This window comes from Zonotrichia albicollis, chromosome 9, assembly GCF_047830755.1.
Source record: "Zonotrichia albicollis isolate bZonAlb1 chromosome 9, bZonAlb1.hap1, whole genome shotgun sequence".
In the NCBI taxonomy this organism is placed as follows: domain Eukaryota; kingdom Metazoa; phylum Chordata; class Aves; order Passeriformes; family Passerellidae; genus Zonotrichia; species Zonotrichia albicollis.
The window spans coordinates 36,570,969-36,587,230 of NC_133827.1; the positions used below are offsets into that span (position 1 = coordinate 36,570,969).

A 16,262-nucleotide genomic window follows, 5' to 3' on the forward strand; every position below is an offset into this window, starting at 1 on the left:
TACAGTAAGGAAATGGATTTTATACAAAAATTACCATAGAAAAATCAGCACTGCCCACGTTGTAACTGCAAAAGGCTTGGCAATGTGTGGTTCAGTTCTTCCAAAGTATGCAAAATAGCGCTGAAAATCCCTTGCAGTCATGGATTAAACTAGGCTTGGGGCAGAAATCACTAAGTGAACTAGTTGAAAGGCCACTGATGCTTGGAAATCAAGGAAAAAACCCCAACAAACCTAGGCATTTTAAAACATGAGTAAGCCAGCTATTCTAAATTTAGTCTCTTTGTTATGAGCATTACACCAGAAAGGAATAGACTGTCACCACGTGTCAGCTTCAGCTGAAATCTGCTAGAAGAGGAAAAAATTCCCTCCTAGTTAGGCAGCACAAGCTGCCTAATTTGTTCATTATATATTTTGTAAAGGGTGGTCCCTATAGCACAATATTTTAAATAAATATGCAAATCATTATATTATTATTCTAAAAGATCTATGACATCAATGAGGTTTTAAATAACCCAAGGGGCTTCACTCTTTTTTTTGTTTCATTAACTCAATAGACCCACCTGTCAGCTATGTAAAATTACTATATAAAAAATATTGGAAGTTACACTTTGTGCAAATGCTTTTCTTAATTGAAACTGAAACAGTTCTCAAAGTCTCAGGTTTATCAAAATCATTTATCCTGAAACTCCTTTACTGACAGTGGGATTAGGGATATCCCAGGCACTCCATGATCCACTACACCCTGGAGAACACTGTCAGTGAAATCAACCCCTTCCTCTTTCCTTTCCACACCAGTTCTCCTGGGCAGAGCATTTTTCTGTCTCTGAAAGGAAAACAGTGCAAGTCTAAAAAAAACAAAAAAACAAACTCCCCCCCCCCAAAAAACCCCCAACAGAACTATCTTTGAAAAGTAAAATCCAAATGCTTTGGAAAATTGGCCAAACCCAAACTCATTGAATTACTCATGTCTTTCAGAGCTCTGCAGATGAATAATATATAATATGATAGTACTCATTTATGCAACGATGGAATATTTTCCACATCTCCATTTCAAGATGATTAGGTTTTCTTTTGGGGGGAGTTCCTACCTGTCTGAAAGTAGGAAGAGGTGCTATTATCTTTTTTATGCAGCTGCTGGATATGGAAAAGCAGTGGGCTGGAACAGAGATCAAGTCACGTTAAAGATGGCTTGGTTTAGTCTGGCTTTAAGTATTCAAACAGCACCAGGAAAAAAATTCAATTATAAAAGTAATTATATCTTTAATTGCTTAAACAATCAGGCAGCTTACTTTATGGTGCTGTTGCTACTGAGCAGGTGCACTTGCAGGTGCTGGCTGCAACATCCGAGTTGCATTGTGGTATCCCAACTTCAGCACAGGAGGGAGGATAAAATACCAAAATACCATGGTTATACAGACACTCACAAACTTACAAATGTATGAGAAAGATAGGCAAGCTTTATAAGAAATACAATTCCATATATATATATAAAAATCTTTATGTGTATATATATATTTTTTCTCTTTCTGTGAGGGCTATTTATTTTGGTTCTGACATTTTTCCCTTTTGGACAGAATTAATGTTGAATCTGACCAGAGTTTGCACTTTGAGACAGTCGTGTTTCTGGCAATTACAGCACCTTTAATAATTATGTATAGATAATAATCTACCAGAAATTACTATCTTTTTCTCTGACAAATTAGCAGCTTGCTTGAATAAAACACAGTCTTCTTCCAAAACTTGCTTGGTACATACAAAATCAATTAGAAAAAGACACAAAACTTACAGTGAGTTGGGTCCAAAATGGTCACATTATTCAACCACATAACTTTTACCTCTTCCTGATATTTTACCAACTTTGACATAGAAAAATTCAGATTTTAAAAAAATTAAAAATAAATTAACTTCTTTTCAAAATCATCTTTCTGTGTACAAAACTAAATTAACATCTAATAAACCACTAAATGCACATTTTGCCACCCAGCATTTATTTTAATTGAACCTAACCTTTCATTGAAAAATTAACTCCCAGTTTTAAATCTGCACTGTCTTAACAGTCTTATTTGGATAGAATCTTAAATCCTGAGAAGTATTATTTTTTTTTTTAGAATGTATAATATCTCACCTGCAATGGAAGAAGGTGATAATTAGACTCAGCTATTAGAAACAGAGGGAAGATAGGCATAGCACACTGAGGTTATTCTACTATAATACTACAATCAGAGTTTTGGAGCCTACAAAACCAGGGAAAAAAACACAGTAATGCCAGAGAAGGGTGTCAAGCAGCAAAGAAGCGGCCACAGAGCACATGGTCCATAAAAAGGAGCCTCCCATCCCAAATCTGTGCAAAGACAACTGATTTCAGGCAGACTCTGCAGGAGCAGGTTCCAAGGCACCAGCTGGGTGCACTGCCATGCAGTGATGTTTGCTGTTTTGTGAGCACAGAATAAATCAGCTCCCTTGCACTAATTATGCTGGGCTGAAGTATGTCAGTAATGCTATGCAAGGATTCATTGCAATCATGACTGCACAAAAGATTCAAATATTCCAAATGCACTTGTGAGTTGGGTAGCTTCAAAAGTCTAATCTGGACTCCTTTTAAAATGTTATTTTTGCTGGATGAGAGAAAAAGCAGCTCTACTGGAAAACATTCTGTAGTGAGTCACAGCTGTTTAGTAGTAGTTTGAAACAGTCTGAAATGCTGAAAACATTGAGAAGTCCTCTGCAACTTATAAGGCATCAGGAAGAATTTAGTCATTATGTTTTCCACTGAGCTAATTTTGCAGCATAGGAAGTGCTGATTTGTTGTTTTCAAATAATCTGGTCTTCAACACTTGTACATTCCATTTCTCTTATAAATTCAAATTTTTAATAACTTTCTGCTTGAAACTGAGGAAAGTTTTGACCATATGTTTCATGACGGCATTTGCAAAAGTCAAATGATAAAAACAGTGCTAGCAAGCTATTCCAGTATCATTGCCAGTGATTTCTCCTCTCTCCTCCTAATACTCTAATTAATAAAATCATAATGCTTTGAACTCAAATTTGCTTCCAAGAAAAAAAATATAGACAGCTTAGTAGAAGATAAAGTGATATCTGCTATGCAATACAGAGGTCCACACACTCAAACTTGTGAGCCTAAAATATCTCAATGTCCAACCAATTCTCTCAGTTTTAAATACATGCAAACCTAACTGAAAGCCAGACAGGAGAAAAAGCTAAAAAAACCCCCACAAATCCCAAAATCTCAGAGTATGTAATTTGATACTTACATAGAAGCTTACTTGCTTTATTACATCCTGAAAAATCTCAAGAGGCAGATCATGGATTTAGACACCTCTTGAACCACTGATGCTACAGATATTATTGAAAATCTGCTGAAATTATTACCTGTTGCATTCACTGTTCAAAGGCCAGTATTTTCCAAAGACTTGTCTCTCTATTGCATTAGCACTGATTTTTGTTCATACAGAAAATAACACAGGATATCAGATGAAGCAGTGTAGTTGGTCTGATAAACTCTGCAATTTTTATGGCAACCACTGAAATTATGTAGTAAGTCCAAAATAAAATCAAGAGTACATGTAAACATATATGCACACACCTAATTGTAATATCAAACTTTAGCTTTTCTTTCTCCTCAGCTTCAGTCTGCCCTCAAGGAAAATCAAAGCACAGTGCACAGAAGCCTGACTGTAGACAGTCATGTTACAACAAATTATCTTTGTATTTAATTTATCCAATGCTGCTAGCAGAAAGCAAACACAAATTTTGAAAAAGAAAAAAAAATTCCCAGAATAATTTCCACAGCCACAGAGGCAAGCACAGAAAATATATTATTGCGACTGTGTTTTGTTCTCAAAAAGAACAGACAAACCAGGGCTGAGGACATCTTGTAAAAAGTCATAATGATTTATAACAAACCATTTTAGAACATATGTTGCATATGCATGGTTAAAACCATTACACAATGTTCTATTCTCCAGCTAACTTCTGCTCAGCTGCTGGCTTCAGAGGAGTAAAATATCATGAAGTGAAGGACAGAAAGGACAAACTCAGGTATCAGGCAGGGCACACCAAAGCTACAGAATCACAGGAATGACTAAAAAATGAGCAGGGACACATTTCAATGCCAGCAAGCACCACTTACCCACACTCCAAGCAGTGGCAGCAGCTCCCTGTGGTTGCTGTAGGAGAACTGGCTAAGCCCAATTAAAGAATGGCACATTTCTAAAAAGGTAAATGCCACAGGGTTTTTATGATGAATATTGGGGGTTTAAATTTTGTTGAACTGAGTGTGGTGGGTAAACCTTGGACAGCCTCCAGACCCTACCCAGCTACACTCTCATTATCCCTATATTTCAGGGTAAGAGGAAAGTAAGATGGAAAAGATCACTGATCAGGATAAAGACAAAGAGATCACTTATCAATTACCACCACAGGCAAAACAGTGTCAGCAACTGTCAGGTAAAATAGATTTGGATAGTGAGGAACAAACCCAAAAAGATTAGAACAGAACTGTGACCCTGCCCTTTTCCAGGCTCAGTTTCACTCCCCTGCCTGTCCAGCAACCTTGTCCCTTCTTAAATACGCTTCCAGAGGCATCACTGGCTTTGCTGATGGCCTCAGCTGTGTCCTGCAGTGGATCAAATCCTCAACAATTCCTTGCCTTCCTTGTCCCTGCCTCTGAGATCAAATCCTATCAGCAGTGTTTAAGGAAAGCTCATGTCAATTCTTCTGTCTGAAGAATGTGCACTATTCAGTTCCAGGGATTTCCAGTGTCACATTTCCCGTGTCACTGATTTTTTCACCCAAATTCCTGTGATACAGCTCACATGACCAGCGGTTAACCATAACCTGAACCATGCACGACTTCCAAACACACCCCTTTTTCCTTACTGCTGTAACCTCTGCATAACAATTCCCTAAAACAACATTACACTTCAAACTCCAGCTGATACCATAAGATTGTATTTTACAGCTGTTATATTTCAGCATTTAAAAGCTCACAGTCTTTTCTATGATGCCATCTGAACTCTTCATGAAATAATTTTTATTCCCCCTCTGCACAGATAGGGATTCCATTATGAGGCACCTTATCTCATGGGCAGCGTTCTTAGTGCTTATCACAATGCCACTTTTCTATTTACATAGTAGGATTGACAAATGGATTCTATCCGTATTTTTGTTTACTGAGCCATTTCCTGTGTGGAAACAAATTTGATTTGAAACAGCTCTGAAGTCTAGCAATGGAGAAATCTAATATGTGTCTGTCAGATGAAGGTGGGTGAAAGGAAGTGCAGCAGTCAAAAAGTCAAAATGGAAAAAGAAAACTAGATGGGAAAGCACTCAAGTTTTACACTATTCTTCTAAACTTTATTTCCAAGACAATTTTTGCTACACAAGTCTCTTATTTCCTCAGGAAGTTTCTTAATCCTGCATGATTACTTCTTTGAGTTCCACCCCCTGGATCTATTTCATTTCAAAAACAGGAACACAGAAGAAAGATTTTTAAAAATGAAGGACACTTGTCTTTAGCAGTCAGAATCACAAAGAGAGAAATGATGCTCACAAAGGATTCTATGATTGTTTCACGACTGATAGGACTTAGGATTGGAAGAGTCTTAAGAACAGAAGAATTAAATTATGAAACAGAGCTGCAGAAACTTTCAAATAAGTGCTGTTCACTTCCCCTTCTCATCATTACTTTTTCCCCTTTGTTAAACAGAGATCAATAAAATCATTCTGCTCGTAGGTAGCTGGCATCTCAAACCCATCCTCCAGCTATTTCTATACATTCAAGATGATTCATATGCAGAACTGCAGTATTTAATCTTCATGAAACAGAAAATGTGAGCCGAAACCTCATGAGAACTCCAAAATTCTCTCAGAACTATTACATAAATCCCATTTTAAAATGTTGTCAACTTTGAGAAAAGACCTGTAAATTATACAGTTTCCTGAAGACTTTTTTTTCTAGGAAAACACTGAAGCATTCCAGTACTCTGATACCACTGAGAAATTTGTCTTCAGACTAAAAGACCAGGAGAAACAAAGGCAGCAGAGAGAAAATCCAAGTTTCCTACCTTTCATTCACCAAGTACAAGACTAGCTTTGGATCACTCATCCTACCAGGAATTTCCCAGTAAAAGGGAGAATGCTGCTAGGAGCAGCCTCGAGCTTGTGATAGTAACAGTTCTTCTGGCAAAGTGTGAAGTGCAGATGGTGTCAAAGATATGCCAATAACTTAGGCAGGAGCTTCCAATAAAATCTCTTGTAGTGCTTATTACAGTCTGTGAATCAAAGTGAAAGGGGCAGCCCGGGTTCTCTGGCTCTTTTATCCCACACAAGGCAGTTTAACCACTGTACATCCAAGTGCATCCCCCAGGGAAAAGCCTGAACTCCAGATGCGTTTGCGGCTGTCCCAGGCATGAGCTACCTCTAAGCAAGTCAATTCACAGTCTCCAGAGAAGCAAAATCATCATCAGAAACACTGGAATTACTTCCATCTGATCTACCTTCCAGTGACAAAACCATAAAAAAATAAAAAGGGTTTTCTCAAGTATTCCTGTGAGCTCTTCCCAGCTCATCATGGCACTCAATGATCAAAATAACAATGATGTTAAGCATGATAACCTGCTTCTGTCTATGAATGTTCCTCAGAAATTTCAAACCGCAGACAAGCCACACTAAGGCTTCTACCATAAACCATCAATGCACTTGTAACACCACTGTCCCTATAATTAAGCCTCTCTTTCCCAAACTGGAGATTGGAATGCACACTGCAGATGAGATAATTTACTGACAGAAAACTAACACATAAGGTTTAAAAACTGAAGTGGCATCTTCATGTTGGTGTATCTGTTTTAATTAGCTTTACTTTTCATGTAGGGTAAATAAAACATTAAGGAGTCAGCCAGACAGAGACACCACAAACTGTTTTTCAAATAGCTCCATGAAATGAGCAAGAATAAAGCTTGAAGAGTGTTATATTTACCTCTGTAGCTCCCAGGGCACTTTTAAGAACACTGGGTCAGGTACACTGAGACACTGAGAAAATGTGCAATTTCTTTCCCACTGAGCTGTCAAGGCATTCATGCTGTGAATAGCTAACACCCTTCTTTGACAACCAGGCAAATATTTCTATTTTCTGCCATTCTAGGCATGACGTATCTCCACGTTGCCTCAGTTGATTTAGTGCCAATTCAAGTCAAACTTTAGATGTCTGAGCCAGTAACCGGACAAAATATTCTTGATGAAGCCTTGTCACAAAATCATAGACTGCTGCTTAATACATTTCCAAATAGTTAGATAGTAAAAAGGGCTGTAAAGCTGAAAAAGCTGCAGAGAAGCAGAACACACACTCACTGAACTGCCAGAATGGAGATTTAAGCAGCACATACAAGTCAAATATGCTGCTGCTTCTATTTATTGTTAACATTGCTTCAAAAACATCCCACATAAAATTATATAAGATGATGTTGTCCCTTGAGACCATGTTGTTCCTTGAAATCAAATCTGTATTTCCCACCTTTCAAAAATACATGTATTTAGAGAAGCATAATTAATAACCAAATCTATCTAGGCAAGACTAAATGAACACACCCTATTCAAGTGATAGTAGCATACAGATACTATAAACATTATTTTCTCTTAATACTTTAAAAATATAAATATCTAATTATATTTCACTTGTACCTTGTGACCAAATATTTTAATTTCTGTTACTATGAAAGAGGAAGACAGAATGAAGGGAATAATTCTTTCAGTGGGGACAGATCCTGGATCAGTACTTCAGTCTTGGCTTTTGTTCATGGGATAAGAAAAAACAGGTAGTAATAATGGTTCAGTGTGTGAATACTCAAATACAAAACACAATAAACTATTGAGAGTGCAGACTTTGTGCCAAGAATTTAAAGCACTTTTGAGACTGGATTCCATCCTTTAAGCCCTGCTGTATTACACAGTATTTCCTTACTCAGAGCCTCTCTTGCCATCAAGATTTGGTTTAGTGTTTTAACTCCCATTTTTACAATCTGCAGAGAATTAAAATGCCCTGACCAGTACTTACCAATGCTGGCATAACCAGGTGTGGATGGATCTCCCCCGCTGTTCAAGGAGACCATAAAGGCTTTGTCAGCAAGGTCTGCAGTCTTTGGCAAGTCACAAGGATCAGTGTAAACGAGAACACCACCAAACCCTGCACCTTCCAGCAGAGAAAGCTGAGGGGACACAGAAACACAGGTGACCATTAACAACAGCAGACTCAAAAAACAACATTTTTTAAATTACTGATGAGATGGAGGCTTTCCCGTGCACCACGTTCTCACCACAGATTGCTCTGTGCCAAGCTGCACTGCCAAAGTGCTTCTAGCACCTTAACAGGTTTTCCTATGATATAAACACCACCCTGAAAATGCCTCAGTTTTGAAAATAATGTCACTAAAACATCTTGAGTTGACCTTCCCTATTTTCCATGTTATTATCTGTAAGATGTTCTTGCTTAGTTTACCTCTTCAAGGACACAGCACACACTGAACGTTTGCCTGCACTGGCATCAGGATTTCTGGACACATTTACTCTACAGTTAAGAGAGAAAACAGAAGTTTACAGAACATTAAAAAAATAAAATTAAATTTAACACTCCAGTCTATCTTACTCAAATGTTTGGATCTGCCTCCTGTCAGACAAATAGGTTTTATTTTGTCTCATTATAACAACAAAGTTTGAGCTGGAACTGGCAATTAGTTTCCAAATATCCACAGATCTGGGCCGGAATATCAAGCAAACTTCCCCAAAGTCAAGGACAAAAGCATCCAAGTACCATAAACTGCAGCAGCTTTTCTGGAAAACCTCAGTTGTTTCTTTCATAGAGAAGTGAAAAATAAAGAGGATTTGATTCTGATATGGCCAAAATCAAATTGTAATGTGGTAAATACCCCCATGAAATGAGATGACCTTTCTGTGTAATGCTCTGCATATTTGGAATTGATACAAAGCTCAGTGATACAAAGCTATATTAATTTTTCAGACAGAAGTAATTCAGGTATTTAAGAATTATCTTACTATTCACTGGGCTGCCTTACTGATGACTTTCCAAAGGTCTCCAAATGGTCTGAGGAATGACTGCAGGTATCTGATGTTTCTACACAACTCTGATTTCATAGGAACCTGAGGACTTTTTACTACTCTGTTTCTCAGTTCAATTGTCTTCTTCCTTCTACATTTTAGAACCTTCTTTTTCTTCTTGTGCATGTATATAATTTTCAATTTATCTCCTAGCTGCTGGTATTAAGGAATGTTTATGCACAGTTCTTTGTGGCTTTACAAGTATGTAAATTACATGAATAAATGGCATTCAGTCTGAGCCTCATTTGGTGTTCAGTTCTGTTTTACTCAACAGCTAAGACAGAAAAAATATAAAAATAGCAGCCTAGTATTTGCAATATGCTAAAAATAGCAAAGTACTATTTGCCATTTCTGTAAGTAAATATATCTAATACTGTGCTTTGCCAAGACCTTGACACTCATCTTGCATTCAGATATCTTGAATTCAGATAAGCAGATGCAAGTTGAACCTGTGAGTCACTTAATCCTACCTATCTTACACAAACAAGCAATCCACAGATCAAAGGGATTCTTTGAGAGAACTCTAGTCAGGTGAGCAGGAGAATGAGAGGTGATTAGCTCAGATGCAAAAAATATATTCCAGACCTTAAATGTAATGCAGGAAAAGGGATTGCCCAAATGGTAGGTTCATTTATTATGTTTTTTTTCTGTTTTCAATTCATGTTTTTATTCAGATATTCAGACAGGATTTGATTGCACAAAAACTAGAGTGGGAGAACTAGGGACTCATCATAGCTAAATGATGTAACAGGCAGGATTTAAAATAATTATTGCCTTTTCCTGCCTCCATATCCAGTATCTTTTTATTAATCCCTGGTTTATTTAGTAGCACACAAAACAGGAAATACATATTATTTTTTCTTTTAAAGAGTTTTAAAAACTTTGCACTTAAAAAAAAAAAACAAACGAAAACTATTAAATTCCTCAGTTTTAGTGGGAGAAAGTAACTACACGTCTGCTATTCACAAAGTGCAGCAAGCACTGCTGCCATGGCTACAATCTCTAGTAAGAAGTTGTGTCACACGTGAAATTACAAAACAGCTTTCAGATTTCAGCTATAATTGCTGCTTTTTAACTTTACAACAGTGACAGCACAACTATATCAACAATAAATGTGCATTGTTGATTCCATTTTCATCTTAAATACGTAAACACTTTACCAGACATAAATTGTCCAAGCACAAAGAAGCCAAAGAAAGTTCTGCATATTTTTTTACAAGGCAGAAGATTGTAGATTAATTCCTTCAGGTAAACCAGTGCACATCTATTCAAATGAATGGATTATTTTAGATTGCAAAACAATTCAACAGAAAAATCTGCTCCTTATGATTTTGGATGTATGTATTGTCCCTCTCCCAAAGCCATAAACATCTCAGAACAAACTGGAAACAGAGAACCCTTGAAAACAGATGCTGGTGCCCACTGTTAACCCTTTAGTTTTTTATGGCTGCTTAAGTCCTCACTTTTTGGAGTTACCTTAAAAAATGTGACTGTTCCAATTCAGTATATCAAATCACCCCATAAAACAGTCTGGACTCAATTTAATCTAATGTGAGACACCTGCTGCTTCACCAAAGGCCCCGTCGTGTACCTGGGGACAGTTTAGGTCTGTAAACTCCACACACCACCAGGCACCATTAAATCGCCTTTTAAAGATGATATGGCTGAAGCAGTGAAGAGACAGACTGCAATAGTCTGTAGAACTCAGTTTGGCTCCAAGGGGAAAACTCAAAGCTGCTTCTCCATTTTAACTGCACCTTCTCTGAGATGTGGCAGAGGAAACATTTCTCTTTTGCACTGGCACACTGGTAACAGTGCCCAGCTCTCTGTTCCACATTTCAGACAAACTTTACTGTGGGACTTTGGCCACAAACCTACTGGCAGATATTGGGTCCAAAATAAGCAATCTGAGCATGACTATTTGCTGAGGAAAAAGAAAAGAAGCAACAAGAAACAGGGGCCTTTCACAGGTGACTTTAATGTGTTTTAGCTCACCTGAGGCCAGTGTGCACCTGAATGAACACTTAATTAGGGCTTTTATTAATGATCTGAACACAGAACCTACCAAAGAGCACAGACTGCAGCCTCTGTGAATCTCCAGCATCATGCATAAAAGCTGCCCATCAGTGACTGGTGATAAGCAGGGAAGCAGTGCAGCAGGTACTGGCCTCAAGCTCTATTTGTTCTCTTCCACCTGTGTACAAAGTCAGACTCTCTGAAGATCTTGTCCCTGCTCTCTTCTCAGCTGAGACCATCCTTGCACCTTGTAAGCACCACACAGCACAAAACCAATCAGGTAATCAGCCTTCATTATTTTCCAGGGGCTACAGAGGACTGGTTACCTGCTAACCCCAGAGCTCCAGAAAATTACAAACATGCACACTGAGGCACGGAGTGCTCCAGCAGCACCCTCTCTTTCCAGCTGAAAATAAAGCATGACTGAAGCAGCTCTACTGAGATATTCTGTGCATGGGAGCCACATCTGGGCTCAAGTTTAAGCTGTCCTTTCATGGGCAGAGAGCAGAAAATCACATCACACTTTGGTCTCACCAGGATTACAGCAACCATGAGAACAGAGGGTTTCCTACACTATTCTCTCACTGCATCTGAACAGCTTAGATCCTGTTTCTAGAACCTCTGATCCAGCAAGACCCCAATGCTTAAAGATAATTAAATAAACACGGCATCTTTTCCCTCCCATTTTTTGATTATCAGCAACAGTTCTGCCACAAATAATGTAGAAAGTAACAATGCATGATTCCTAAGAGTGATGGTTAACAATGTTATGAATGTACCAGGAAAACAGAAAAAAAAATGATGCAAGTAACTGTGGGTTATATCAACCTGCTAATTACATATTCAAATAGCATTATTAGCAATTCTTCTCACCATATTTGCAAGCAGTTTCAAAATATGGACAAATCTTCTGAGAACCCATTGCACAAACAATTCTCCCCCTCATGGTGTTAACAGTACCAGCAGTGCAGTTTGTGCTTTATGAGGTACAACACCAGCCCTATTATTGCAAATATTGCCTAAGTCCACTTTCTAAGCTTGTCCATTTATGTGTCCTGATCCACAGAAATGACTGAGCTGCTGATTAGTTGGCACAGGAAACTTATTTCACAGGAGGAAATATCTCAGTATATTCCCTGCAAGTTTAATGAAAATGGGATCTTGAGCAGACAAGGGGCAGATGCTGTGAATACATGACTGAGAAGGCATTAATAAAAACTGAACAGCTTATTCCTTAATGGAAGAGGGAAAAAAACATGGAAGAAATCAAGAGACAGAGTGGCAGATGTAAAGGAATACAGAAACTTCTCCACAGATTAGACACCACAGAATTCAGCTTCAAGAAACAGAGCTGTGAAAAACCCATTCACAAATCCATAGAACAACCTGTTCTTTTATTGACTGATACATTATTTAAGCTAAAGCAGCTCAGGACAAGATACATTGGCTTATAATTCTATATAGCAAGTGACTTTGCCATCATAGAAGGTTCCATTCTTACTCAAAACAAGCAGCAGTGTGTCTGGAAAATTTGATTTAAAATACAGCAACTTCCAAACACATTCCACCACTTGTAGAGAGATTTTCAAATCAAATTTTAGTGCTAGGAAAAAAAAAAATGATCCAGATCTCTTCATTTTACTATAGGGTCCCTACTGTTATTAGGGTCAATAGAAATCCAGTGGCATTTTCTTATCTAATTCTGCTTTCAACTCTTTCAATCCTTACATAATAGTAAATGAAACAATATAAATTAGCTGCACAACAGTATTTAAGAGTTCTCTTCTATCTTGGTATGTATCATGTACTATGATAGCACATTTAAAAAGTCTACATTTCAAAAAGCCCTTCAAGCACACCTTGATTGCTGAAGTCAAAAGTGCCTAAAAATGTAGTTCTCATCTTCAAAAGTCACTTATGTGAATGGATATCACACTATTGAAAATGTATCCTCACTCCTGTACACAGATAATCACACTAATGGATAATATTAGGCTGTTCACTGAAACTTCTCAGAGGTCTTTGAAGGTTTTTCTATATCAAAAATATGTCTGTGTCTGGCAAAATAACAGTACCCTAAATAAAGACATAAAACATGCTTTGGCTATAAGCACTTACACAGTCGTAAAGGAGATTTTTTTTTTTTTTAACACTTAAAATGGTAGTTTACTTAAGTCTCCCTAAAGCTGCACACAAAATTGCAAAGATTGTATTTTACACAATGGCCGCCTAAGTGTTAATGACATCACAGTTCATTAGACAACCAAGGCCTTTAAGTGGCAGCTACTGACAGCAAAGTTAATTTGGGATCATGTTGTTACTCTAACATAGAACCTCCTCCATGTAACTTGAGGCCAAATCTCTTCCTAAAGGCAGATTCACAATCTCACTGTTTATTACAAGTCCAATCAGTGCTAACAAAGCAAATCATGGACATAACACATTCATAAAATAAGAAACAACATCCTGTTTATATCTCTATATAATTGTGATGCCCTTTTCTCCGTCCCTTCCAGGTAAACCTCAAAAAAATGCATGCGGAATTTTATAGTCAAAGCCATAATATATATGTAGCATGGAAACAAAAATAAAGAAAAACTAATCACTAAAAAAAAAAGTTTATCAAAAATACATTAAAAAATACATGTTTGTACCGAATACATGTTATTCAGAGTAAAATCAAATATATTAATGTTTTTAAAAATCTCCTATTGTCATTATACTTCAGTGCAAAGATCAGCATTAATTAGACAAATAACAGTATTAATTAGACAAATAACAGCAATCAGTTTTTAACTGCTGCATTTTTCAATTCATACCGCAACATGTGAAAGACATGGTTCATTAATCTGAGACACAGCTTTACTGGACAGGTTAATAGTTATTAATTACTCTTTTCTGCTGAAGTCACAATTAAAATCATGATGCTCTGAAAGGATGTCCCATCTCATATGACTAATTGGCAGTATGTAAAATTATTAAGCAAGAGCAATGGTACATTTAAACATGTTGAAAGATCTCACTGACACAATATCTTTTTATTTCTGCAGCAGACTGGATAGAAAAGTCAGGTTTAGATGCTATGAGTATAATCAGATGCTGCTATCTTTTACTACCTATTATCTACTGTAATACAGAGCATTTGGAAAGGGCTTGGTAACACAAACAAAACTCAAGGTGGAAAAAACCCACTTAAATACACATATCTACATCTATAGACCACTCTTCCAAATGGCAAGTTTTTAACAAAGTAATGTTTTGGTTTCATGTAGTATTTTTGATATTGCACTTGATGTTTAATCATGCTCCAAGATTCTCCATCACAAACATTGAAGGATTTCGAAGGAATTTGGTGGCAAAACTCTGTCTGAAGAGGTTTTGGCTTTTGCTGATCAACCCTCAAGGTGCCGTGCTAAGGCTGTAAAAAGGATGGAGGATGCAGCCAGTTTAATGGGGACCATAAAAAGAAACACATCTTTCCTTTCCAGCTCAAACACTGTCCTTGCCTGAGGAATGGCATCATCGTTATATTGAACAAACAGGGCTGGGAAAGGGATTAAGCTGCATAAAACTTCCAACAGCTATAAATGCATACACAGTGGTCTCATAAATGACAGGCTATTGCCATAAAGGTCTTAGAAGGGGGAAAACATATTGCAAAAGAATTTATCAAACTCTTCCTGCCATACAGTGACATATGTAGGAACAATACAAAATCAAAGAGTTGCTCTGTGTCATGTCAAGACCTTAAGACTTTGATGTAGTTACTACCAGAGAAATGACAACATGAAGCGCATTTATTTGTGGAAAGAATCCGACAAGCATATCTAAGATCTTTTAAGACATTTTCTGTAATTGCTTTCCAGACTAAAATTGGCTTTCACAATCCTTAATTTTCAAAATTTTGTCCTTTTTTTTAATATCTAGAAAATTATTTCTAGGGAAGAGAGAGTCTCCTTTTGTATTTCTTGGGAAGAAAAGCAGAAGGGAAGGGTAAGAAAATCTACAATGTTAATCACAAAAATCTGCCTTTGAGCAATGGGGCTGCATGGCAGTGATGAGTAAGAGTTACTTTGCCCATCAGTTTACCATCCATTATATTTTTAAGTACATTCCTCTGCCACTAATGCTATTCAAGGACAGTAGACTTCTCAATGAACACTGGTCACAAGCTTGTTGTGTGCTGGTTTGACTGGAAATCCACACACTGGACAGCTGTGGCAGTTGAGGAAAAACCTTTGGAGACTTCTCCTCCAAACCAAAAATCATCTAGGTTCAATTCTGTAATCCTTGCACAGAAAAAAATTTAACATCCTGCTCCTACATGTGCTATTAAGCTTATCAAGAACTCAATGTTCTGTCCCATACTTTTGCCTGTTTGCTGCCTGCTCATCTTCTATACAGTTTTATCAAAGAAAAGTAATTTGTTACACATCAGCAGCTTTTAAAAATGGAATTTTTCACAATAGGATATTTGGACAATTAAACATAAGCCAGATATACTGCCAGTTCCCTGCACTAGATTTTAGCAACTTTTAATACAAACTGAGTGCATATTTTATTGCCAGATCTTGCTTACCACTGCTAAGAAATTCACAATGTTCAATCTAATTAAAAATGAAATTGAACTACAATTCCCTAGAAACAAGGGCTGATTGGACTCAATAAGCTTTACTTAATTTATTTCAGAAACAAAATAATTGAATTGCTTACAGTCCAGAAAAAAAAAGCTCTATTATTTGATGAGTATATAATACAAAGCCTTTCATATTGCTATTGCATTCCTACATCTTCAGGAAATACTACTCAGTTCTAAATAAGCATGTAGAGGAACTCTGTATGCATAATAAGTATCATTAAATATTCAGTAAACATTAAAAAGAAACAGGCTGTATGAATGTCCAGATGAGCAACCTCCAGAAAGCCAATAGCATTTCCCTGCTCACACTGAAACTGTTGTTTCTGATTATGTTTATGGTTATTCCAGTCTATGTTTAGACTCTATTACAGAGAGAATAAAACTGAAGATCCATCATACAAAAAACAATTACACAAAGATATAATTATAATCTTGCCAAATCATCAAGAATAAACTGATTAGACCCTTTTTGGATTTT

The 16,262-nt window shown here is 37.1% G+C and overlaps 1 protein-coding gene across 8 annotated transcripts in view; it reads right to left on the minus strand.

Moving 5' to 3' along the window:
• NAALADL2 (N-acetylated alpha-linked acidic dipeptidase like 2) overlaps positions 1-16,262 on the minus strand; it is a 399,226-nt gene that overhangs the window by 124,552 nt on the left and 258,412 nt on the right. For all 8 annotated transcript variants that reach the window (XM_074547421.1, XM_074547422.1, XM_026792086.2 and 5 more), the window contains one exon: positions 8,072-8,222. In XM_074547421.1, coding sequence (XP_074403522.1) covers positions 8,072-8,222 — 151 coding nt within the window. The remainder of the gene's footprint in view (positions 1-8,071; positions 8,223-16,262) is intronic.